Genomic DNA, 25,180 nt, shown 5'->3' with positions numbered 1-25,180 from the left:
CTTTGCTCTATCGTGTTGTAACTAAGACATCTGCTAAAAAAAAATTATTTTATTCATTAGCATGATTGCCATAATGTTTAGTTCAAAATCATCCAAAACACCAAAGTACGAAGAGGTAGCGGACCAGATGTACGATGAGACGGGGGGGGGGGGGTCTTTGGTTGGAACCATAGGCTGTATAAATATAGGACGAAGCTTCCGGGTCTGAAAAGTTAAGCCAATGCGGAAGTGCCGTAAACCTGCATTGTATCTAATTTCCAGCAGGGGGCGACTCCACTGGCTCCAAAAACAAGTCTGTTTCTATAGAAGTCTATGAGAAAGTGAGCCTACTTCTCACTTGATTTATTACCTCAGTACACATTTTCATAATGAGTTTATGGTCTCAATCGCTAGTTTCAAGTCTTCCTCTATACAGCATGATGTTCATTTAGTAAATGATGGGCCCATTTATTTTAAAGTAGACGATAACGACAATACGTTTTCATCTTAAACTTTGACCCTCTCGCTGTGCGTTTTCACTTCATCAAAGTAAATTGGAACACTTTGCTTGCCTAAAAATGTCTCGTTCACCATTCTGCTAAAAAAGCTAGCTAGCTGTTAGCTACCGCTAGCGTCAGCTGGTAACTTAAGGTAAAGTTCGCAGATGTTCTGTTCTGCCGTACATGCAAATGAACGGCTCCAGTATCCGGAGGTTCGCGTTTCAACCCATCTTCCCAGACGGCCATATTGCCAAACTCGAGGCTTCAAAACATCAGTCCACAAACCAATAGGTGACGTCATGGCTACTACATCCACTATTTTTACTGTCTATGGTCGGAATCAGAACCTGTAGTCCGGGCATCACCAAATGACGGACTGCAGTCTGGACCCGGACAGAGTGACAGTTCAATCCGGACCCATGAGCAAATTCTGATAAAATTGTAAGAATAAATAATCTTTGCGGGCCATTGTTGTTTTTGCAGCAGCCCTCAGTGTCAGCACCCCATTCTAATGAATGAGAGGCTGACAGGTGATTACTGCCAGTCTTACCTGTCCTTAGTAGATGTAGAGTGAGGTGGAAACAGGATGTACTGAACAATACAAGAGTGACTCTCTCTGTCCGAGTCCCCCGACATGCCCTGAGAAATAGAAATTCAAAATTGAATTTAGCAGAAACCAATTAGGAATATACTGTACATAAACATTACAGCACTGAAGATGAAAACTAACTAAATGGTGCAGCGTCAGCATTTCGTGATGTAGGAGATCTGGCGTCCTGCTGTCCTTTACCTTCATTGGCAGCTCGATCACCATGTTAATGATGCCCTCTCCACTGGCAGCAAAGTGGAAGCCTTCCGATATGCGGATCCTTCACAGACATCAAGAGGGATTTTCAGGAAACATATTCCACAAAGCTGCTTATCTAACATTAAACCAGGCCAGCTGCTATGACTTCAAGCATCTATGAGCCAAACAGCGTTCAAACAGCTATAATTAATTAGAATTAGCTGCACTCATAAAATATGAAACCACCAAACAAGCGTTGCTTCCTGGAATTGTGGTGCTCAGTTTATAATATTGTGTTTATAATACGTAAAGCACATTGAATTCCCTCGTTGTTGAAAGGTGCTATACAAATAAACTGGCCTTGGATAACGTTACAATGTTCTATTATTTATTTTGCTACTATAATCGCCACTGCGCATCATACAAACTGCTATAATTATTATGAAATTATAGATCTGTATCAGTGTCTCTGTGTCCCAACAGGCAGCAGCAGATGGTTCTCACCACTGTCACACCAAATGCTTGCTCGTGGGGAGGGAATTGTTGGGTCTTTGTAAATTATAGAGTGTGGTCTAGACCTACTCTATCTGTAATGTGTCCTGAGATAAATTCTGTTATGATATGACACTATAAGTAAAATTGAATTGAATACGCTGCTTTTTTGAGAAATGTTCTCCCCTCGTCTTAAAATGCTCATGAATCCATACTTGAGTACTTCGAGTTGAAGCAGCCGTGCTGTGTGTGTACCAATCAGCGACGGTCAGCCCTACAAACCCCACCCCAAAGTTCCTGTACTTTTAGAAAATACTGGCCTCTGATCAGGGACTTTTTGGGGGGGTAAAAAGGCCCCGGAAAATGTCCCCAGAACTTCATTTAGACCCTGGTCTCTGAAGTCGAAATGCAGGGGAAAGTTCCCGCGATCAAAAAGCAGCTATAGACTACTTTGGGTTTATTAAATCAAACATGTGCTCCATCTGAGTTTATACAGGGTTTACAGCCCTGTAATACAGCCAATTCACTAAGTATATTGCTCTGTTATACTGATGGAATAAGTGCAGTAGAAATTCACATTATACTAAATGTATCAAAAACAACATGGAGGAGGCATTAAACAATTAAGTAAAGGCCTCTCAAAAGTTACCGCACACTATTTGATAATTTACAGTATTTGTATAAAACTTAAATGACAACACCACCATATACCAGATATCCTTTAGCAAATTTGTTCGTTTTCTGAAACAAATCTCAAATACTACTCGAGTAGGGCGACAACAAGAAACACAAATGATGAACTCACTCGGAGAGCATGGACAGGATGTGAGCGACAGCCTGCATGGCCACGGTCAGTCCGTGGCTGCTCTGCACAGCCCACACCCAGCGCTGGTGAAGGAAGTAACGGGACAGCGAGGCCAGGGTGGAGGAGGCGGTCCGGTTGGCTGCCATACTGAGGGGGACCGAACTGTTGGAGGGCTGAGGAAAGTTCTCCATGTTGAAAATGAAAGGAGTCCTGAAGTCCAACGGCAGCTTCTCATACCTGCAAAGCATCCAAAGTTCGCTTCATTAAATTGCAACATTTCCTTAAAATCAACTCACTTGTGCCTTTTGGACAATTTAGAAATCTGGTTTTAAACTTGCAAACTTCTACTTGTACTTGCTTAATATAATTGTACTTTCTTTTGTATCCGTATTATCCTAATTTATTCATCACATTTTATTTATCAAATTTTCAATTCAGAAAGTTTGATTGTCTTTTTTATCTTTCTTATGATGGTGTATTCTTTTCTGTGTTATTGTTTTGTTGTCTTTGCACATGCATTCATTCTCCCTTGTGGGGGGAGGGGCTTAGGAGACCTTTTTGGGCTTTAGCGGAAAGGGGGGAGGGACTGAGAAGTTGGCTAAGTCCTGGATCTTCACAATTCTACCTACGGCACCTTTAATTTAGAAATTTTAACAATGCAAGAAAAAAAAAAAAAAAAAAAGGTTTATGACACAGTCTGGCTGTATTTGGTTCCATGTGGTAGTTCTGATGCCCTGCTATCATACGCACTGACCTTATGAGCAGCTTCTCCAGAGGCTTGTTGAGAACCACCACACAGGGTCTGTCTGACAATGCAGGTTTGGGAGCGGGGATGGAGGGAGATTTGGATGGTGATGGATGACCAACTATCTTCCTCTTGGTCTTGGGAGTCGCCTCTTTGTTCTGAACACGATGAGGGAAGCGCAGTTTGAGGATCTGCTCTCGCAGCTCATCTACAATCTGACGGAAAAAGACTAAATGTCAGGAGGGGGTTACAGCAAAAACAAATATACCTTTCAAATGTTGATGCAGATATTACAGTTCCTACTGCCACAAAAGGTTAAGCTTGTTCAGATACGTTACCAAGTGTTTTTTTCATGAAAATATGCACCTTATCTAATAATTCTGAGAAAAGATCTCGTAATTATGAGAAAAGTTAAGGTATAGTTGTCAATCTTCACTAACTTAGGCAACAGGATAAGACAGTGGGCAATGATGCTTTAATCTGCTTTTATTTCCTTTAATTAACGGAAACTCAAACTAAACTAAAAATGCCATCTATATTAAGTAACATTATTTTTTCCCAGTGTCTCATAGCGAGAGAAAAAAGGGCAGAAGAAATAAAGACAGATTAAATGCGATAGCGCCATCACTGCCAACTGTCTTATCCTGTAGCCTGGGTTAGCGACGATATAGCTCAACTTTCAGTCCTTCCAGAAAAATGCGGAGTTTTTTTGTGATTGTTGCGGGCAAAAATCCTTGATTATGCGGCACGTTTTCTTAAAAAATGCGATGGAATATGCGGGATATTTATGCAATTTTTTGCGATGAAATTGCAGGAACTTGCAAAAACTGCGGTTTCATCATGGCTTCATCGCGGGGTTTGCAGCTTTTCGATGATGTTCACGTCGCGTAATTACGTCACTTCATAACGTTCCCATGGCAACAGGGGAAAATGGCTGCTCTCGTGTGAAGTAAACGCAACATTTTTCAACTTTCTGCTAAGATATATGTGACTTTTTTGCAACGAAAATGCGGGGATTATGAAATCATGCAAGCCCCGCATATTTTGCGCGAAAATCGGCAATTTATGCGGCGAAAGTGCAGCGTATTTGAAAAAATGCGGCCCCCGCATAAATATGCGGACTTTGGCTGATTATGCATTGAATTATGCGATCGCATAATCACGTTTTTCTGGAGGGACTGAACTTTTCTCAGAATTACGAAATCCTGATCTGTCTAATTTTTTTCTTTTTTTGTGAATGCAACTGGCTTCCGTTATTGACTAACTTTCTCCTCTCATTGTCTTTATCAGCAGATGGAGCATAACCAATGGACCCAGAAAGATCTAGTAAATCGCCCTTGGGTTGAGATTCTTTTGTCAAATTACATGTTATTTCAATTATTAATACATGTACTGTACACTCACCCAAAGGATTATTAGGAACACCATACTAATACTGTGTTTGACCCCCTTTCGCCTTCAGAACTGTCTTAATTCTTCATGGCATTGACTCAACAAGGTGCTGGAAGCATTCTTTAGAAATGTTGGCCCATATTGATAGGATAGCATCCCCCACACCATTACACCACCAGCCTGCACCAGCCTGCACAGTGTTAACAAGACATGACGGATCCATGTTCTCATTCTGTTTACGCCAAATTCTGACTCTACTATCTGAATGTCAATTTTCCACTAAATAAGACAATATGTGGCCCGTGAGGAACACTAAATACAAACAAATGCAGCATGCAATCCAATACATTGTCAGCACAAACCCACAGGCTGGAACCTTCACCTCTCTGACACAGTGTGCACCAAACACTGAACATTATCATGGTCTGGATTGTGCCAGAGTGTCCCTGATACTGTGTGTTTGACTCTCAGTACCTTGTTTCTAACATGGGCTGGTGTACCAATAGGGAAGCCCAGACGCAGAACCATGCAAGGTGTCTTGGAGATGAGACGGACCAGGTAGAAGGAGGTAGGAGGCTGGTCCGACGAACTGTGGAGACACGATTCATTTAAACCTTGTTGGTGTAACACAGACTTCTCATTTCAAAGAGCTATAAAAAGTGCTGTGACCTGAAGCAGTGTTACGCAACCATTCTGGCTTGTGACAGCTTTAAACAAGTTATATACCCTAAACATCTTGGCCTTGACATGAGTTGACAATAGTCATTTGTCCTTGGATTTAAAGGATTTGTTAAGAGTCTAAAGAGATAGAAGTATCTAGTATTTCACGGGGAAAAGAACAGTTGTGGAAGCAAACTCTGAAAAAATACATAATTGTGTATTTTTCTTTCTTATCCATTTACGCATTTTGTCGCCCCGTCAGATTTATCTCAGGATCTCTTGAGGGGTCCCAACCCCTAGGTTCGGAACCACTGGCTTAAAGGCTGTGTTTCAACCCCTGCTGAGAACACAGTTGGGTGTGGGAAACATTTCCCATTTAGGGAGACTTACTTTGAGAAACCTGAAGATGCTAAATCCTGGAATAAATATCAATTACCACCAGCTCTGATCCAAAAATACTGATATCGCTATGATCAATTAAATAATCTTAGTGTCAGAATTCTGCTTATGAAACAGCAAAAGTTTCTTCCAGCTCTTGGCCTAATGTGGTGATTTCTTCATCCGTTGTCTCACCTGTATATGAGTTTAACATATGAGTATCCCTCCACCAGCACGAAGCTGCTCCAGTCCCTCAGCAGTGACGTGAGGGCAGAGTGGGAGATGCGGCACTGAATGGTGCTGTAGCGTCCGTTGTTTCCAGCTGTGTGCAGGTGTTTGGGGACAGGCCTGTAGGGTCAAAATTAGGAAAGTAATGACGGACTGACAGACCAGAATAAATAGAGCCAAACAAACATGGCAGATAGGGCTGGGCGATTTGGAGAAAATCAGATATGGCGATATTCTTGACCAAATACATCGATATCGATATTGCGACGATATTGTAGGGTTGACTATTGGTGCTTTCACAAAATATTTTTTACAATGAGATTTTAGATAATTAATCATCAATAATGTGTGTGGTACATAATTAACATAATATGTGGTAAAGAGTTTCAAGCGAAATTATAGAGAAAAAATAAATAATTATTTTCCATGTTTACATGCATGCACAAAAATAGTGTGGTATTAAAACAAATCTGCAATTCTTCAATGAGATTCCCTCAAAATGTTTCACAACAGATTTTCTGAGAAAATTGAGTTAGTATGTGCTTGCTATTTTAAATTTAGACAAGGTAATTGTATATCACGATATCTCGCTATATGATTTCTTCACGATATGATTCCATTGAAAGACGATAAATTATCATATTGAATTATCGCCGATAAAGGCAGATAATAAGCATCGTAAAATTTGGAGCTACATCCACACAAGCCACTGTCTTTTCTGAAATCTATCCCTTTTTATATCTAGTGTAGTTGGTCTTAGTGAAGCTGTTCCTGTTGGCTATGGCTGTGCAAATCCTCTTTAAATAGTTCAACTCAACTATACATTTCTCACATGTCATGTTCAAGGATGATAGCAATGCGATGCATGTGCAGCCATCTCTGCCAGAAAGTGGCATCCATGGAAAGGATGGGCTTCCAATAGGAAGCAAACTGGGATTGAGAGGAGTCTTTGGATCCACTGTGCTGCAAGGACAGGACCTGGGAAAAGAGGAGAACATTCAGGAGGTACGCAAACAGAAGTGAGTCTCAGAGGATGCAATGATTATCGATCCAACTGCATCACCATTACCTGGGGAAGGCAGATCAGCACTGTGGAACCATTCAGGTTATTTGTGCTTGAAGGATAAAAATAGCTTTTCTTATTGTCAACAAATCCAATGAAAAGACCAAAAAGCAACAATGCATCCGTTACAGCCATCTCCATGCAGTGCGTGGAGTCCTACCCTCTCTGTGTTTCTCAGCTTGTGAGAATCACAGATGTAAATCTTTGAAAACACCTCACACACATAGCTTCATTTCTAAAAAAAAAAAAAAAAAAAAAGGCTCTGTAATTTCCTACAACAGCTGATCACTGTAGTTTTTATCAAACAAACTGGAGGAAATAGTGACTTTGTTGGGGGGACTATTTTCAGCAGCGGATTTATCCACATTCGGTGCTGTAGTGAGTATCTGTGGAAGTAGGACAGTGTGTGTGGGATTGGGTCGAAATAAACTACAGTGTGATTGAGTAGGTTTACATGCACCCCAATATTCCACTATTCCGAATATGACAATATTCCAAATTTGATACGGGTCATGTAAACAGCATATTCCGGTTGGATATTCCAGTAAGGCCTTTTTCCGAATATAGCATTTTCCGATTAAGACGTGTGACATTCTGGTATTATTCGGGTTTTAGAGGCATTGTTTGGACATGTATACAGCGCATTCAGAATATGCACCTCAATCTGGGTTTTTACTGCAGGCTTATGGTCAGCTCTGTGCGTTGCTATGGTTGCTGTACACAAACCAACCAACCAGCTAACAGTTTGCAAGGCTGCAGACCCAATAAGAAGGAGAAACACAGCGACTTTTAAACATTATCAAAGACTTGGATATCACCAGGATTTTGGATATGCGCACACATCGCTACGCCGTCCTTTTCAAGAAGCTTGTTGAAGGACTGAAAGATGGAGGCTGTGTTCACACGGCCCAACAAGTCCGCCGCCGCTGGTAAACTTTGAAAAAGTCCTATTTCGCACAGCTACATGTAAAACATGAATATTAGTGGAATATTCACTTTTCATTAGCCATGTAAACAGCTTATTAGCAGTATTGTCTTTTTTGGAAAATAAGGGCAAAAATCAGAATAGTATTTGCATGTTAATGTAGTCAGTGTTCAATGCATGGTACCTTATGAAAACAAGCATTTTTCACAAGTAAAAAATATTTTTGTACTGACTTTTAAACTGGGTCATGGTTGGACACTGCCTTAGCGATACACTCAATCCTTACCACAGCTTCACTCCACATACAGAAATACAAAACGTGTTTAATGTTGTACGGACACAAAGATATTTTAAAGTTAACTCCCCCCTCATATTATATCCCCCATCTCTATTAAAAAACATGTTTTGAATATATCCAGGGAGTAGGTTGTTTATTGCTTTATGTATTATATGTGCCATTTGAAAATAGTAATGCTACAGTTAAAGGGGCGATATGCAGTTTTGGCCATTTCTTCGCTGTTTTCGGGCTTTTTGCTCGCAGATTTCTCTATAGAGCTCCCCCTACAGCTCCAGAATAGATATTTGGCAGCTCCTGTTTACTTGTGTCTGACTCCTCGCTCGGTCAGTCTGCCGTTTCCTCTTTCTCTGTTCCTCCGACAATGTTTTCCTAGCTTTCTGCTTCTTTTTTGCCAGCTCAGCCATGACGATAGTGGGAAAAACTCCATCGCTACCTTGTTCTTGCTAGCCGGTTCTTGAATGGGGGCGTGTATGTGTGCAGTGCCTAAAGCAATTTGTTACATCGTGAGACCTGATATCACGCGATACTTCCTGATGCTGAGGCCGGCGACTCGCCGCCCAAAAGTTGTTTTTCCGCTCACAGAGCGAGACGACCACCATTCAACCCGAAAAAAAATCAGTCATACAGTATAACCATTCCAATGACTCCAAAGCTGTTCAGTTAAGGTAAATTAAGCTAAAAAAAAACTGCATAGTTCCCCTTTAAGTATAATCAGTGAATGTCTGCACAGTACCGGAGTAGTAGAGCCGGGAGGGATGTAGAACAGAGGAACTCCGTTTTTGGTGCTCTCGGGAATCATGTAGTTCTCAGGAATTGAATTGAACGATTGGAGGTGCACCAACATCTGATCAGTCTGGTTGATGCTGGAAGGACACACAGCCCATGTAGTCAGATACCAACACACACAGTATCAATATCTATCAAATGGTATTTATATTATTATTGTATATGTTCTAAGTGAGGGTGGAACTGCACAGAATCTCTATTTAGTCTTTATTTACAGGATCTCTCACTTACCTCTGCAGTGTGTTCCAGAAGCGGCGGATGACAGACGTGCGGTACGGGCTGGTGATGGGTTTCCTCTGGGTGCAGCTGATGTCGTGCAGGATGTCATAGCTTCCCTCCATCGTCACCTCCACCCGGGTGATTCTCTTGGCGGGGTCCAGCGGCCAGGAGGCGGCCGCCAGGTACTCAATGTGCATGTTGTGTTTCCATAACAGCACCAGCTTCACCTCCAGCTGAGTCCCACCTGAAGAAACCAGGACCAAGGTCTAACGCAGCACCATCTTGTCGAGCCATTTGCTCTTTAGACTCTTTTTTTTTTTTTTTTTTTTTTTTTAAACAACATACAAAACATACACTTCACATTCATTCACATTCACACTTCTGTGTGTCACACTTCTATTTCACAAAACCAAGATAAGGGATTAAGCCAGGATTTCCCAGTTATCCTGGCTCAATTTAGCCTTGACTCGGTTTCACAAAAGCAGAGGCACCTAAGTTACCATGGAGATTTATTCTGTACAGCTAGCCTGCTCCTGACCAGGCTAACAGCCAGGATTTATTAATCCTGGACCCTTTTCTGATCACCCAGCAGTGGTTTTTCCTTATTGTTATCAGCCTGGATTAAAATACAACAGGTGCATGTTGCTGTTCATTTAAGCACTGTTATTATTTAAAGTTGTGACCATTATTTTTCATAATTAGCATAAGACATTGTTACTGTTATATTGCTGTATGGAGACTGCTGTTCATATTGTTGTTAGAAGTTTGATGAATGTATTACGGCTGTTGTTGAAATAATTAGAAAAGGCTGATAAAGTTGCCAAATGTGTTTTAAATGAAGTCTGTTACTAAGGGCAATATATAAAGTGCTGTACATGTGTGTTTCTATAGTGAACCAATGTACCTTAAATTATTTTAGTTGATTCATTTTTTGTGTATTCTTTAACGACTATAATTTGGGAGGATTGTACAATTTTAAGAACATATCCTAATTGTACAATCAACAAAAAATATAGTCTTAGTTCACTGGACCAGTAACTATCTAGTGATGTAGACTACTGTACATTCATGTAACAACAGGGAGAGGACACCTCAATGGTTTTTGACCTTATATTTTGCTGGGGGGGAAATAACTGATGAATATACTAGTTACATTAATGTTTACAATGTGCATGACATTTTATAGTTTCTAGATTTTAGAGTCCAATTTCTTCAGTGTCTTTCTTTTCTATGTCCATATATACAAGGGAGCAAGGCATATAATATGTAAAGAAGGAAACTCGTCCTCTAAAAAAAATGTGAGAAAAAGCGTGGCAGATAATAGCGGACAGACTGAATGATAGTCTAAAAATATACATTCACAAACTACTGCTCTTAACTGAAAGCATTCAATGAGTCACTTGTCATTTGCAAAAACGAACAGTTGTACACTTTGCATTAAAAGCGAGCAGTGGAAATTAATATGACTTAGGAAATTTATATTTTAGCCCATGAGAGAGAGGGAGAAACAGAGTGAAAGAGATATTTATGCATCATATTCTAGCGTTGTAGAAAACTGATCTTCATGGTAAATTTCCTGAGTAATATTATCTTCTGCTTACTTTTAAGGCAAAGAGTAAAACGGTGAATTTGTGCAAATGATTAGTAGCCTAATCCTTGAATGGTATGATTATGACGGTTTCAGTTCAGAGCAGTCGTCAGTTAATGTATTTTTTTTGGCTACATACGCATTCAGTCGGTCCGCGATCGTCTGTTACGCTTTCTCTCGCTGTTTTATTACAGCGGCCGTGTTTCTTTTTTACAAATAATGTGTTTCACGTTATCATACTTCCACAAGAAGCTGCTGCTCACTCTGTATAAAGTATGAACAATGCGTATTCTCCATTTTAGCATCAATAAATCGGTTATCGATCTTGCGGTCTGCTAAGGAAAGCCGTGAACACGCATCTATCCAAATTACTTCGTCCTGGCTCGACCTAGTTGCTTCTCCTCAGCCTGGCTTGGCCTTCGTGAAACGCACCAAGCCAGGATGCTGGCTTGGTGCCAGCCAAACTCCTACCACATACAGAGCTGTCTATGCACTTAATGCACTTTTTCCATTTCTAATCTTTTTGCAAACTATTTAGTTTCTGGATTTAAAAAAATATATATATATCGGCCGATATATCGGATTTTTAAATCACCAAATATTTGTATCGATATCGGCCTTAAAAATCCTTTATCGGTCGGGCTCTAGTCTGGCTATCATTAAACTAGTCTGGACCCAGCTTCTTATGTGCTTATCCATCCCGCTTAGGATCGACCAATCATCTCGGGCTGAAGGGAACCCGGGTCCCCGCACTCTTGGTCTTTTCAAATATTTGAGACTTTTGTAAAGATAGGTGTTTACCTTTGGTGAGGCTGACCTCTCTGATGGTGTAGCCCTCTCTCAGTCGCACGGACACCACGCTGATCAAATGAGCGTGGACCTCCTTCTCGGTGTGCTTCTTCCTCCTCATGACCAGCGCTGGGTTACCGCTGGCTGACACCAGGTGCTCGTTGAACAGTTTGTGCTGGGAAACTACAAAACACTGAAGTAGTTAGTATGTGGGCCATTTTTATTTTCATCATCATAACCCTCATCAATACCAATTAACCTTATTATGTATTATTAACTGGATGATATGTGCCAAATTTGAGGTGAAATGTTCACTCTTACATAAAAGCATGGAATTTGGTACACTTATCAGTTTGGGGCGCTTAACATTTTCCGAAAGAGAGACATCGCAAAAACTCCTTGTGGTTGCCATGGGCTTTTTTTCCTTGGGTTTATCCAACCCCAGTCTATTGCAGATGGCATATTTGGTTCCACCTGAAGTGCTTGTCTCCCAACAGTGTCCTTCTTGTCATACTGCTCTTTTGAGGTGCTACACCCGTGCATTCTTAAGTTTTAGGGGATTTGCTCCATTCCACTTGCTTTCTTTGTGAATAACTCAAGACGAGCTTGATCACTGCTGGGTTGGCTGCTGGTGCGATGGTGGAGGAGAATGGAAATTGTTTCCTCTGGAAACCTTTTTGGTTTCTGACAGATATCATCCGGACTACATTTGTATGTCAATGGAGCCCACAAAATTATAAAAATACAATGAACTCTAAAATTCAACAATAAGTATGGTTTAGGAATTTATTTGAAGTAAATATGAAACAGCCGCCCAGGGTGGGACAGCGGTAGGGGTACAGATCACAAAACGCACAGCTCGGACTGTTTCACGGTTTTGAGTATAAAGTATAACTTTGCTTTCAAAGTTATACTTAAACCTCCAACCTTTCACTCCAAAAGCTACCTCTGCCTCGGCAGGCAACAGATTATCAATCCCATTTTCTTCAGGTTTAGCTGCAGGTGAGTCTTTTTTTTTTTCTTTTCTTTTTTACGATTATTTTTTTGGGCATTTTAGGCCTTTATTTATATAGGACAGCTGAAGACATAGAAGGGGAGAGAGAGGGGGAATGACATGCAGCAAAGGGCCACGTCTGCTGCGTTGAGGTATAAACCTCTATATATGGGCGCCTGCTCTACCAGGTGAGCTACCCAGGAGCCCCAGTGAGCCAGTCTTTAACGGGTTGTCGGCAGAGAACATAGAAGAATCCGCCAAATTCATTCAATTCGTGTTTAATGGACATTGAGGCGGAGCAAAAGGTTTTAGAGTAGGAAGCAGTAGGGGTAGAATTTTATATGTGTGTGTATATATGTATGTATATACTGTTCACACCATATATTATTGAACATAAATATTTTACACGTGACAAAAGTGCTGATATAGTTATACTAATATCCAATTTTCTCCGTTATTATTATCTCTGCCACAATTATTACATTCCACCCTACTAAGGTTCACCAAACATGTACCTCCACCATGCCAGTCATCCAAACATCAATACATCCATACACACATTTACCTTATATATGTTGTACATTCAATCTTCAATCACACCAACATTTAACATAACTGATGTATATATTGTCTGTGACTGTCTGTAATTATGTTTGTTTAATCTATATGTCAACTTTTTTTTTTTTAAAAAAGAAGAAGCTTGAAAACTCAAGCAGACGGGTGCGTTACACCTACACACAGACTCAATTTCAAGACTTTGTATGCATAGCTGTCTCACCACAGAAGTACTCGGAGTTCATAGATTCCAGGGTGTTGAGGAAGGAGTAGGTTAGGAAGGCCTTGTGGTAGGTGTTCATCTCCTGGCATTCTGGGTCCACATCAGGACAGCTGGGCAGGTATGAGCCAAAGGTGGCTAATGAGATGAACTTCATCAGCTCTACGTTGGGGATGTAGCCAAAGCTGCAGTCGTAGGAGTACGCACCGCCAACCTGGAAATGGACAAACACAATTCAAAGAAGAGCAGTCAGAGACTTCAGTATAATGTCTCCTCCGTTCTGGATCAAGATTGGGGAATCATTTTAGTTACAGAATCCCTCCTGCGTAATAGTTCTTTGAGTTGGAGTTATTAAGTACATCAACATGCACCCAAACACTCTAGTTCATCATGTTCCGGATACAACATTTCATGGAACAGTTAGCTTAGAGCAACCTGGACATTTATATCCCTGTATACATGACTCTTAGCCTGGCTCCGCCCTCCTACGTACTTCCGGTCAATTTTCATTTTCCTTCAGTACACCGTTTGGGTTTGTGGTATATTCTTGGGTTTTCTCCGGCCAAATATTTGGCAGTCCAATCAGTGAACAGAGGGAGTGGCTGAGAACAATGACGTTGAGGTCGTGCACTAGTTTGAGTTGTAGTTCCGTAATGGTGGCGGAGAAAGATGCGAGCGAAGCCATTCGGTCCGTTGTGGCAACGCTGCGGAATATCCAGAAGTTAAAGCTCAAGCAAGAACAATCTTTGCTGAGTTTTGTTGGTGGCCATGATGTTGTGGCCCTCCTCCCCACTGGGTTCGGGAAAAGTTTGATTTTCCAGCTCTCTCTGTTAGTGGTGAAGGAGTTAGCTAAGGCGAACGCTAGCGATGCTAAGCCGACGTCACGCCCAAACGTTAGTGACTGGTTATGGCAGATCCAGAGTGGCTCTGGGCAGATCCAATAGTTTTAAACTTCAACAGAGTACCCGCCTTCAAGGAAGTTAACACTTGTCAACGGAGAGTGGCCAGACTCTCTGTACAAATGAAATGGACCAGAGTCTGGTAGGACCAGGCTACATGACTCTAACATTATCCCTTAAAATCACACACAAATACAAATACAGCACACACCGTTAGGATCAGCACACAGACCATTGACAACATGTCTCGTGAATATTTTTGACTATTTTGTCAGAGCTGCAAGCATGGAGATGTTATCGTCTTTACCTGCACAAAGGAGCAGGCGATGGTTCCACTCCTGAGCTGGTTCAGCAGCGTTTCACACACGGCCACGTCAGGAACACTGGTCACTCCGTCTGTGATTATAATGATACCTGCAACACACACAAGTTAAATTACTAATTCTGATCATTTTGATGTGCTCCAATAGTGTAAAAGATGAAATTCTCCCAACAACTAACCACAGGGCTTCTGCAGGTTTTACTAACGCAAATGTAAGACTTTTTAAGAACATTATGAATGAAATTTAAGACCTATATCACGACATAAAAGTACAACGAAATGCACAAAAGTCACAAAAGTACTTGCAAAAAGAGACAAATGTATTCAAATTGAATAAAAGCGACACAGAGTAATAATAATCTGTACGTATACAGCAAATTATATTTGGACGAGCGAAAGAAAGAACTGCAACACCACGGAATAAAAAAAACAAAAAACATTTCAATAAGCATTAGAGGTAGCGTTACATGGACGTAGGAAAATTAAGATAAAAATTAAAATTATTTAAGAACTAGAACACGATAATTAAGACTTTTTAAGGCCTAAAATTTTGATTTTGAAATTTTAGACTTTTTTTAGACTTTTTAAGACCCCGCGGAAATCCTTCACATTTTTACACACTTTACACAGTGTTTGTTCGGGTGTGCAGAGGTCTGAAAGAAAGCAGTGTTTGACTTCTCTCTCAGCTCTCTATTTTCTACTACAAACTTCTGTCACTTTTCCTCTGAACAAGCAAGTGCGACAGCATGACTGTCTTTAAGGAGAGACCTGTTGTGTGCACAGTTATCCCCATTTGTACGATTAGCCTGACGTCGTCATACTCAGATTCTAGTCAGAATATGAGTCTGATACTGCTCCATTGGGCTGTGAATATGGGGGGGGGTGTTTCAACCGAACCAGGAAAGAAAATGCCTCTGCACTCAATTGGATAGACCTACAACCAATCAGAGCGACGGAGACAGACGTCACAGAAGCTGCAAGTCAAAGGCAGGCTTCGACAGAGCAAAGGCGGAGGCGGCAGTTTCCGTGTCGTGCGGACGGGTGTGGCAATGTGTATACATATACGTGACCGCGGTTCTCTGTTCCTCTTTTAAAATGAATGTGCTTTTGTATAACAGACGCGATGGCAGCCATCTTTGTTGTAAACGAATTCAACCCAAGCGCTCTTTGGTGACGTGGTTTATTACGTTACTGTTGATCATCTGTCCATCATCGTATAAAGCCCACCCCTGACAATTTCATTGGTCCGAACAGCTCTGGTTCGAGCATAGTTGCTCCACAACGGATCAAGTCCAGACCGAACTTCCCAACCTCAAATGTTGTGGGCAGGGCTAAGTTCGGCTGGCATCCAGGCTAGTCAAGACTAGCCAACAAATAAAGAAACAAAAGTTACCAAAGATGCGGTAACTGCCCGTTGAAATGCCTGGTTGTTAGAGGTGTTTGGAGAGGGTGTTGATCTTCTTCAAAGAGGTTCTAGGAAACAACTCAGCAACTCAGCAACTGAGGAACCCTTAAGACAAACCCTTGATTGAGAAACTAAATGACAAAGTTGGGTGCTTAAGACAAACCTACCTGCACTGGAGTTTGGGGGCAGCAACTGGAGGGCAAGGATGCCCTGACGTACCATGCTGACCAGACCCATATCAGCTGACACCATTGAAATGCCTTGCTTCCTGTGGGGCTGCTCATCCAGGAGATTGCTATTGGGACTTGAGCTTTGGACTGGCTCCACACACTGGAAGGAAGCAATAAACACATTTAGGGCTGGGCGAAAAATGATTTCCCGACTGGGAAAATGTACACTGCGTTAACTTTGTGAGATAGGGCATGCCTTGGCGGATGGGCCTGGACTCTACGAGTGCCCTTCTAGTTTTCTATGTAAATCGCTTTGCCCAGGATACACAATAGTTGTTAGTAGATTACTAGATAGATATTAATACTGATAACAGGAAAGGATTCATATTAATGTGTTTGCATTGCTTTTGATGAAGGTGATATGCTTTGTTTTAATGAGATATGTTGTTTCATTAACCACATCTTTTCTCCCTTGCTCTTTTAAAAAAAAAATATATATACAATTCATATACTGTTCATGAGCACTTGCCTGTTCATGCTGCTGATGTAGGACTTCTGCGATGTTGCTCTCCACTGCTCTGAGCTGCTGGTAGATGTGATGCCGGAACTCATCGAGGTCGGTCCTATCAAGCTGACAGCCCTGTACCAAAACCTGCAGGGGGAATCAAGGCTGTCAGAGGACTGCAACATCTGCAGCAGCTTTCTGCATCACATGGAAACCAATTAGGGCTCTACGCTTACATTTATTTTTAGGTGCACAGGATGTAGGGACAAGCTGATTTCACTTAAGACTTTCAAAATGTCCTTTGGACCTAACAATGGCCAGGGACTCAAGTGCTTCATTAATGCTGTGGTTCCAGAACTGGGGGGCGCAGAGTTAGTATAGTATAATGCATGTTTCTGCTGCACTGCTAGCAAAGCATGGGCAATGCAAATATCTACAAAAGAATGTGATAACATACAGAAAAAGGGGACCACTGCATTAACGCATTCCCTTTCAAACAGCACAGAGGGTGCTAATGGTTGCATTCACATCCCTTGAATCACACTGCTTTTCACAGTCACTCATTCATTCCAAGGCTCCTGAATCTTCTTAAGACATTAGGGTACATAAATGTGTTCCTAAAACACCAGCATGGAACAGGATGACACGTAAACTACTGTAATGACCTGATGGGAGGCGAGGCCAATAATTGACGAATACGCCAAGATGGTGATGAAAATCTTGGGCTTGAAAAGTTGATCAGTTCCGGGGACTTTGAATGGTTGTGCCAGACCAGTCAGACACCTCGACAAGGCATGAAACACCTCATCAAAGATCATCTCTCCTGTGCTGTCGTCCTGCAGAACAGAAAACAAAGACATACCTCGAATACAGAATTTTGCGCTCAGTAACTTCTCAAGTATTATGCCAGAGTTGTGTCAGACAGAGGGCATTACTTTTGAGGTAAGGTTCATACTGATATACACCACGGCTGAAAAACTGTAGCATTAACAGAGAATCCCACAATGCTTTAGTCTAACACTCATAGTTAGCAGGATGCAAATGATAAGACAGAGGCAATGATAGACTAGTCTTGCTTTGCCAGACCTCCACAGCACTGCGGAGGAAGGTCTGGCTAGTCCACACAGCATTCTGGGATGGGAGAAAAACGTGCTCTGGTTTATTGGCATTTCTTTAAACCAAATCACAATTGTCTTGGGCGGACGGCGCAACGGTGCCTCTGCAAAATAGCCTCGGGAAGGAACTTGTTTTGGTGGAACATGTGTACGTTCAAAAGTTGTTTTAGTCGTGCAACAGAAAAGATAGTCTAGCTAGCTAGAGATCTGAGGAGCAGTTAACCAGAACGCCAACACAAAGAAAGAGAAAGGTAAGGGACATCCGGACGAAAAGAAGGACATACAGCAGAATTTCCGGCGGCATCGGAGCAATCCCGGAAGTGGAAGGTCGTGGATATAGACTAATGATAGACTGACACACATTACAAAAGGTCCCATGTAATGCTTATTTCCAGGTTCATACTTGTATTTTGGGTTTCTATAGAACATGTTTGCATGCTTTAATGTTCAAAAAACACTTTCTTTTTCTTATACTGCCTGTCTAATGTACCTGTATTCACCCTCTGTCTGAAACGCTTTGTTTTAGTGCCTGTCCCTCCCCCCGAAAAAGCTCATTCTGATTGGTCAGTGTTTCCGTGTCTTCTACATCTGCAGTCTCGTAGTCTCTGCACCATCATTGCAGCTCATGGATGTATAATAAGAACTGGCGCTGGAATGACCCGGATGATCAGTGCTGCTTCTGCACCGTGTGGCCCATAGAGCAGGCCACTAGAGCTGAGGCCGAGCCGGCTACTTTCTGTTTAGCGCTCCGCTGACTTGAATAGGGATTCAATTACTGCATTTAATTGTGGAGCTCCTTTAGACTTTCCAAATGTTATCGGACCAAATGGATTTATATAGCACCTTGGCCTGCTTTATAATAAATAAATAAAAAGACTTTAGGCTTAGGCGGGCGGTGTAAACATTTTCAAACAGTTTTGATATTAAGCCACTTGCCGGGCCATTATACCAAATTTGACCACTCAGTGTCGCAATTGACTCAAACTGACCCATAATGAGAGTGTAGGGTTAAAGTGTTAAAGTTTACCCTCAGAGAATTAACAATCAAATGAATGACTTTATGTGGTTCATAGTGGGAGTCGTAATATCGCACCCCGAATACAACGGTGAGGTTAGGAAGACGTGAAATACATTTTTTATTAAATGATTTATTTATTTTTTAATTAATCACATATTATTATACTGTGTTAAAAGAAATTCCATGACTTTTCCAAAACTTTCTGGGTCTTTTTATTTTTCCAAAACCTTTCCAGGCCTGGAATTTGCATTTTTCAAATTCCATAACTTTTCCAGGTTTTTTCAAAACGTATGAACCCTGTTAATATATATATATATATATATATATATATATATATAAAAGCGTTGTGACGCTGTTGGCACAGGTTGCTTATGTCCGCTACTTTTTAATTTGCCAGAACGTGTCATAATGACAAATGCCGGTTGAGCCGGTTTGCGTAAAATCAAACCAGTTTAAGCTCGAAACACCGGACCGGCAAAACCGGAAATATATCCAACTCTAATGCTGTAGCTTCTTGCTACTTGTCTGCCGACACAGACAGCGATGCCGATGTCTGCATGGGCTTCAACTGGAACATGGACCGTGACCAGACTTCTCAGTTACGGTGTGGCATGCGACTACGACTAACATAACACTGAAGAGGTTGCTGTGAGGACCGACTTGCCTCTTTGAGACTAATGCAGTGACACAGGTTACTGTGTTACACCTGCATTCGGGGGTGATCTGAATTGTTCAATGTGCTTCATTAGACCTAAGTGCAGGACCCTAATCTAGCCTTTGGTGAACAGGCATGTCTAAAGCCCTCTTCAGACATGCACTCCTTAACCTTAATCTCATGGCGGTTTTACAAGTCGGTGTAACTGTGAAACACAGAGAAAGCTGAACAGGTTTTTTTTTTGTTTTTTTTTAAACTCAGTTTTTTTAAATTTTTCATTTATGCCGTCTGCAACCAGCAACAGGAAAAGACATTTACATATACAAATGTGAGAGACGCAACTGTCCTGTCTTTCAAGGCTTGTGTGTGCTGTCTTATGTTCTCAAACAAGAGCAGAATTTGCTCTCTAAATAATGTTAAATAATGAAAGTGATGTGGAAATGTATCAGTGGATTCATTGTGAGAGGGGAGTTTCACTCGTGCTCAGGATGGTCCAATCCATCAGCCCTGCCTGAGAGAAAACAGAAAACACTCTTCTTCCTCCTAATCATATGTTTAACTCACCACTGCTCTCTCTTTCAGAAAAGAGCGTGATAGGGAGGGATGGAAAAATGCAGAGAGAAGTGAAAGTGAAACTTTTTTTCAGTACTTGTGTTATGTGATTCTTTATAATTCTGTGGTTTAACAGTAAATCACGTGGAACTACATCTGATGGGTGCTGACAACCAGAGATTAATTTGTGTCTCCAGTCTCACATAAATGGGTCAAACATAATGCACATTCAGTAGTAGGGCTGGGCAGATAACGCTTGTGTCATTTCACGATATTACGATATCCAAAATCTAAGACGATATCCAGTCTCATATCATGATATTGATATAATAGATATATTGCCCAGCCCTAGGTAGACATAAATGCCAGCACAAATACAAATGATCTGTGATATGTGAAAGTGTTCCTAAACATATCGTAATTTGTATTTGTGCAACTACAGTAAAAGTGATTTAATGTTTTTTAACTCACCACACCCATTTAGTTATTATATACACATTAATGATGATTATTTATCAAAAATCTCATTGTGTAAATCATTTTTGTAAGCAGCAATTGTCAACCCTACAATATCGATATTGAGGTATTTGGTCAAACATATCGTGATATTTCATTTTTTCCATATTCAGTAGACCCAGGTAATATTCGTCTGCGGTACGAAAGAAGTGGAAGTGTCTTGTATTTGCAACAAGAGTTGGAATACCAAGTTGGTTAACAAGAAATGTCATATGAATGAGTTCATATTGTTGATCTTGTACACAGTTTAAAAAAATACTACTTCTGTCCCCAACGTCATCTGGCTGGCCCTATATATTCAATGCTGAGGAGTTTCAGGGTAGTAACCCTGTCTTAGGCTGCGTCTCATTTCTCTGTCTTACCCCTTCCCCTTACCCCTTCCCCTTAGTTTTGCGCGTTCACGTGAGACTAAGGGCTGTCCCAATTCTCATTTTGATCGAGGGGTAGGGCTAAGGGGAAGGGGTACATACCCCTTAGCAGTGTCAGCAGCTCTTTAACCTAAATGCTCCTCCTGTGTTCAGCTATGCATGGCTTGACTCGGTTTCTCCATCTGTTTTACTTCCCGCCAAGGCAGCAGCGGAAACCGGGAGATGGCTAAATAGTAGAGATGAGCCGATACCGATACCAGTATCGGTATCGGCTCTGATACTGCCTAAAACGCTGGTATCGGGAAGTACTGGAGTTTATGCACCGATCCGATACCACGTAATAAAGCCCTAAAGAAAATCTACGTTAAAGTAGTTTATTTATGTTCTTTTTCCGTTATAACTGACTGTCAAACTGGATAATAAAAGAAAGTTCTGTGGCATTCATGTTTCACAAAGAGTTTAACCTGAGCCAGACCGACAAAGACAAAATAATATCACATCCATACAGGGATAGTAGTATACAGTTGTTAAAACATAATAAAATATATGACACACTGTTATCGGATCGGTACTCGGTATCGGCCGATACGCAAGTTCAGGTATCAGAATCGGGAAGCAAAAAAATGGTATCGGGCCATCTCTACTAAATAGATTGTCCATCGCAAAGTTAGCTTGCCAATTACACCTGACACTCGTTAGATACAATGAGCCGAACAAGTTGTCAGTCCTCTGGCGAGAGCACTGTGCTTTCCTACACTGTAACAAGAGTGTGTTAACAAAACTTTAAGTTGATGCATTTTACTAATTTAGTGGCGGTTGGTGTAATTTTGGCATAGGTCAACCGGAAGAAAAAGCCAGTTGTGCGTTGGCAGAGCGCCACCTACTGCTCCGGAGGTAGAGTAACTCCGCCATTCTTCCCATTCTCCCCCGCTCATGTATACGGGGAGAACTGGCATAACCTTGTTATTCACTTAATAACCTTACACGTGCATGTAAACGCACTCTGTGACTTATCGCCTCACTGCAAAGTCAACACTTAAGTCTTCCGAACATTGGACGAGCTGAGATACTGTCCTGATTATGGAACTAGAAAAACATTTCAGAAAATCACCAAGGCATTACATCTCATCCTGTTGGGGCCATGAATGTCGCCCCAAAGTTTGATTTTGGCAATCCATCCAATTGTTGTCAAGACACTTCAGTCTGGATCAAAAGGGTAGAGCGACAGGATAAACTGCAAGTAGCTAGCCAGTGCCATGTGCAATCTGACCTGCACACTAATATATACAAACTAGAACTGTACAATTATAACTCAAGCGCGGGATGGCAATTACTGAAAACTGAATATAAAGTGGTGGCTGTGCATGATTCTTTGTGGAGAAACTCGGGTTTTACAGATCTGTCGATTAAATCAACTAATCAATTAGTCGACAAAATCATATGAGGGTTAGTCAACGAAGAATTTCTTTAGTCGAGGACCGCCCTAACAAGTACTAAGATGGAGTATTGTTTTGTGCCATGACCAATCTAATCTACACGCTGAAAGCATAAACTGTGTAAATTATGGACATAGTCTCCATGATTTCACCCATAGGTTTCTGAAGAGCCAAAAAGCCCTAAATGGCTTTACAGTTTAGTATAGAGTATTTGTCCGAGATTTTAGCCCTTCGCGAGCACAACAGGTCATTGCGGTCATTAAATCAACTGGTTTTAGAGGTCCCAAGGTCTAGGTGCAAACTGTGGGGTGATCGCCCTTTTGCAAGTTGCTGCACCGAGACTTTGGAACTCACATTCGCACTATTACAGACGTAGCTTTTTAGATCCAAACTCAATTCAGATTCTTTTTATTGAAGCCTACTGAATGTTATGTTGTTTTTTGTGGGGGCATTTTTAGGCCTTTATTTCCACAGGACAGATGAAGACATGCAAGGGGAGAGAGAGGGGGGAATGACATGCAGCAAAGGGCCGCAGGTCGGAGTCGAACCCGCGGCCTCGAGGAGTAAACCTCTATATATGTGCGCCTGCTCTACCAACTTAGCTATCCCGGCCACATGTTATATTCTTGTGCTTGATGTAAAGCACTTTGGATACCTGCTGGTTGCTGTAAAGCGCTATATATATATATATATATATATATATATATATATATATAAATAAATGTTGATAGATTGATTGAAAATGAAGCTCATAGTGGGCGGCTAGCGGTGGCTAAGGCCGTTGCTATCTTGGCAGTGCCTGATGTCGGCTATTCCAAAAATGGGCAAAAGAGAACATGGAAGGAACGGAGGCGGGCTGAGTGAATCCTACAGTCTATTCTCGCCTTCTGTGATGGCGGCCACGTGTCACTCAAAGCGGAACGCCCTTAAAGAGCTCATATTATGCTCATTTTCAGGTTCATAATTGTATTTAGAGGTTATATCAGAATAGGTTTACATGGTTTAATTTTCAAAAAACACCATATTGTTGTTGTACTGCACATTGCTGCAGCTCCTCTTTTCACCCTGTATGTTGAGCTCTCTGTTTTAGCTACAGAGTGAGGCATCACACTTCTGTTCCATCTCTGTTGGGAGTCGCACATGCGCAGTACCTAGGTAAGGACTACTAGCCAGTCAGAAGCAGAGTATGAGGGCGTGCCCTGACAGTACCTAGGTAAGGACTACTAGCCAGTCAGAAGCAGAGTATGAGGGCGTGCCCTGACAGTACCTAGGTAAGGACTACTAGCCAGTCAGAAGCAGAGTATGAGGGCGTGCCCTGACAGTACCTAGGTAAGGACTACTAACCAGTCAGAAGCAGAGTATGAGGGCGTGCCATGCTAGCAGCTAGGCGAGCATTATAACGTGTGTTACAAAGTGACGCACGTTCGTCACGGAAGTAAAGGCTGGACTACAATAGAGCTGTTTGGAGCAGTTTGTGAACAGTGTTTTCTGTTGGAGATGGTAAGTCCCTTTGGGGTGGAGTTTGGGCTTTTTCACTTTGTAAATCTATAGTGTGCACAAAAAAGATATATAACACAATAAAGGGAAAAAGCCAAAAAGCATAATATGAGCACTTTAATGCAGAACCTTAAGCTTTTCACCTCCATTTTTAAATATATTAGTTCAACCCATGTCATGAAGGGTGAACTTAGCTATATTTTTTTTGACCAGGCTATAAACATGTTTTATTCTGCTGAAAAGTTGGGTAGGGGGATTGACTCCCTTTTGGAGCCAGCCTGAAGTGGCCACTTGACGAACAGCAGTTTTTGGGAACTTCTGCATTGGCTTCGTTTTGCAGTACCGGAGGCTGCCTCTTGGTTGAAATCTTGGTTACATTGGTAAGCTGCGCTCCTACTACGTGAGCCGTCTCTGTGTAACGTAGAGGTGTTCCTGCGTGTCTCTGCAGCGTGTAACATTAGCCAGCCAATCGCAAACATACATCTTGGTAGAAGCATGCTGCGTGCTCGTTGGCTCACTGACGCTGATGAGATTTACTCCTTAGGGATTGAAATTGGGTATTGAATGATGAGGCATTTTTCTATACTTTAGAGGCAATTTGGTCGCTGCCTATAAAGTATTGAATTCGGTACCCAGCCCTACCAACACAATAAAGATAGATGTAGCTGTACCTGTGGGCAATGCAGCAGAGGACATGTACTTGGAGTGAGCCAACTAAGCTTTTATGGTGGATGTTCTGTAGATATTATAGATACAAAAAATATACATATACATTGTTCCACCATTGTGTTTACAAAATCTAAAATTGATCAAGATATTAGTTGTTCCTGGGAGAAAAAGACTCCAGCCACTTTTTTTTAGCACTGGGGGCAGGTCCGCATCCCCCCCCCGCCCATGAAACGGAACTGACACCTCGCTGCAACACAAACTAATATATTTATTCACCTCTATTCCCACACACAATGAGGCATATTTTCTGTTGTGATTGAACTGTATTTTTTGCTTTTACTATATAGGCCAACTTTGCTCTTGACATATAGGCTAAGCATTCTGTAGCAAATAACAATAAACCCACTATTAACTACATTATCTTAATGCATGTAAATAATGCACCTAAAATACAAACGTGGGCGAGGGCGTTCAGCAATCGCTATCGAATCAACAGCCACGTGCAATTTAGCTCGCAGGTGAAGAATACAAACAACGAAAATCACCAGTTAACTTCATTTAAATTTGCAAGACCAGGCTTAAATGAACTGACAACATAAGTTATACGACTTACAGTTCTCAAGGACGTACACACACGATCTCAACTGGCT

At 41.5% G+C, this 25,180-nt stretch overlaps 1 protein-coding gene and 1 long non-coding RNA gene across 8 annotated transcripts in view; one reads left to right on the top strand and one right to left on the bottom strand.

The window, feature by feature from the left end:
* Window positions 1–25,180, bottom strand: part of szt2 (SZT2 subunit of KICSTOR complex) — a 164,016-nt gene that overhangs the window by 131,392 nt on the left and 7,444 nt on the right. For all 7 annotated transcript variants that reach the window (XM_031311751.2, XM_036007501.1, XM_036007498.1 and 4 more), the window contains exons 4-18: window positions 17,370–17,540; window positions 16,729–16,851; window positions 16,197–16,359; window positions 14,610–14,716; window positions 13,407–13,617; window positions 11,647–11,817; window positions 9,270–9,501; window positions 8,986–9,115; window positions 6,799–6,944; window positions 5,934–6,086; window positions 5,175–5,289; window positions 3,318–3,523; window positions 2,564–2,800; window positions 1,270–1,348; window positions 1,030–1,118 (exon numbers count right to left, since the gene is read on the bottom strand). In XM_031311751.2, coding sequence (XP_031167611.2) covers window positions 1,030–1,118; window positions 1,270–1,348; window positions 2,564–2,800; window positions 3,318–3,523; window positions 5,175–5,289; window positions 5,934–6,086; window positions 6,799–6,944; window positions 8,986–9,115; window positions 9,270–9,501; window positions 11,647–11,817; window positions 13,407–13,617; window positions 14,610–14,716; window positions 16,197–16,359; window positions 16,729–16,851; window positions 17,370–17,540 — 2,333 coding nt within the window. The remainder of the gene's footprint in view (window positions 1–1,029; window positions 1,119–1,269; window positions 1,349–2,563; window positions 2,801–3,317; window positions 3,524–5,174; window positions 5,290–5,933; window positions 6,087–6,798; window positions 6,945–8,985; window positions 9,116–9,269; window positions 9,502–11,646; window positions 11,818–13,406; window positions 13,618–14,609; window positions 14,717–16,196; window positions 16,360–16,728; window positions 16,852–17,369; window positions 17,541–25,180) is intronic.
* Window positions 167–17,072, top strand: LOC116058837. Its single transcript, XR_004107133.2, has 3 exons — window positions 167–246; window positions 618–620; window positions 17,060–17,072. It is a non-coding gene; the product is annotated as an uncharacterized LOC116058837 (long non-coding RNA).

Source organism: Sander lucioperca, chromosome 11, assembly GCF_008315115.2.
Source record: "Sander lucioperca isolate FBNREF2018 chromosome 11, SLUC_FBN_1.2, whole genome shotgun sequence".
Lineage (NCBI taxonomy): Eukaryota > Metazoa > Chordata > Actinopteri > Perciformes > Percidae > Sander > Sander lucioperca.
The sequence above is the reverse complement of the archived record's forward strand: the minus strand, read 5'-3'. Positions and strand labels throughout refer to the sequence as shown.